Genomic DNA, 1503 nt, shown 5'->3' with positions numbered 1-1503 from the left:
GTAATGCTATGATCCTCTGCTGTCACCTCCTCATCAAGAGGAAAAAGGAGAAAAACTAACAACTTGATCGTAACTGCCTGCTTAGTGGACACAACGACACACAACAGAACTCATGTTTTATACCAGTAGATCACAGATGCTTTAACTTTTGTGACTTTTTCACAGACTAGTACTAGCAGCTAATGCTAAAAACATAGGCAGTAAGCAGGAAGTGGAAGGGAGGAGCGTGGCAAAAAATTTTACCGGAAATACGTCATTAATGACCGTGGCATATACAGTAGGCTATTGACTGGAAAATGCATAATTTTGAGTAGATAGAAGCATGACCCCYGACCACCGTAGGACTGCTTCCCTCCACAGCTGCTTGTTAAAGTGAACATGTGTCTCACTGATGTTAGCAGATATTAGCAGGTGTGATGTAGGCTTCTGAGATTCTGTTTCAGAGTCAATATTTGCTCGTTAGCTGTTTTAGTTGGACAAAACTATTTAATTTAGTGTGTGCCATGTAAATAAACAGTGAGATTTAGAAAACTGCACAAGTGAAAGTCTTCCCTTGGACCCAGCAACAGATATTTGAACACTTCCGTATGCAGCTTTGTTTTTTTTACACACTTAAAAATTGTGGTTTTAGCCTACAAAGCTCTTTGGTGTAGCACCTTTCCATTAGTGCAAATAAGCTGTCCGTTCTTCCTGTGGGTGAATGTTAAATATGCACACAGTAAAGGTGTGCTGTAGTAAATATTGATTTATGAATATATGTATTTATTGATGTCAACATGTCCACTGTGTTTTGCAGATTGTCTCAGGTTTGGGAGCATGTCCGTCAGCTACAGTAGACGCCCTTTCTTCTTCTTTGGAGGTATCACATCCTGTGCTGTGCTARAAACTGCTTTCAATATCTTGATGTTTTTTTTGGTCAGCAAGTAAAATAATTATTGAGCATTTAAAAATGCACTGGTAATTAATACAATGGTGCTAGTGACATGAAATTTACATCCTGTCAATAATACCCTCTTGTCTACACACACAAAAAAATTAAACAAATAAGTTTATATTAAAACTATGTATAATAAAGTGGAATAACACATGGAATATTAAACACTAGGTGGTGAAACAGTAGGGCTGCTCGATTATTGCAAAAAGGATAATCACGATTATTTTGATTGTAATTGAGATCTAGATTGTTTAACAAAATTATTCATTCACTTTGATAACAGGAATTTATGGAACATAAACAGTGGCTGTTAAATAATTTTTCCCGTAGGATTTCAAATATTTTTAAAACAATTAGACAAAGTTTAACTTTGTGGGAGAAGCCTGCAGCATACTGTTGGCAGTGGCACTGGATTCACAACACAAAACAGCGTAAATAGGGCCCTATAAAATCTGTTTTATTTTTTTCAAATCTTGTTTTTTCCGTTTTTATTTTTCTAAAGTCATCTTTTTCCCCTAAATTCCACATTTTCATTGTAACCTTATTTATTAAACTAAAAAGTGTGTAAT

The 1503-nt window shown here is 35.6% G+C and overlaps 1 protein-coding gene across 1 annotated transcript in view; it reads left to right on the top strand.

Annotated features, from left to right (window-relative positions):
* The window catches only part of cog5 (component of oligomeric golgi complex 5), a gene marked incomplete at its 5' end in the record, with an annotated part of 84989 nt that overhangs the window by 69791 nt on the left and 13695 nt on the right, over positions 1–1503 (top strand). Inside the window, 1 exon segment of the mRNA XM_014018065.1 lies at positions 797–859. Coding sequence (XP_013873519.1) covers positions 797–859 — 63 coding nt within the window.

The sequence above is a fragment of the Austrofundulus limnaeus genome, unplaced genomic scaffold (genome assembly GCF_001266775.1).
Source record: "Austrofundulus limnaeus strain Quisiro unplaced genomic scaffold, Austrofundulus_limnaeus-1.0 Scaffold182, whole genome shotgun sequence".
NCBI classification, from domain to species: Eukaryota; Metazoa; Chordata; class Actinopteri; order Cyprinodontiformes; family Rivulidae; genus Austrofundulus; species Austrofundulus limnaeus.
This window is presented reverse-complemented; position numbering and strand designations above follow the sequence as displayed.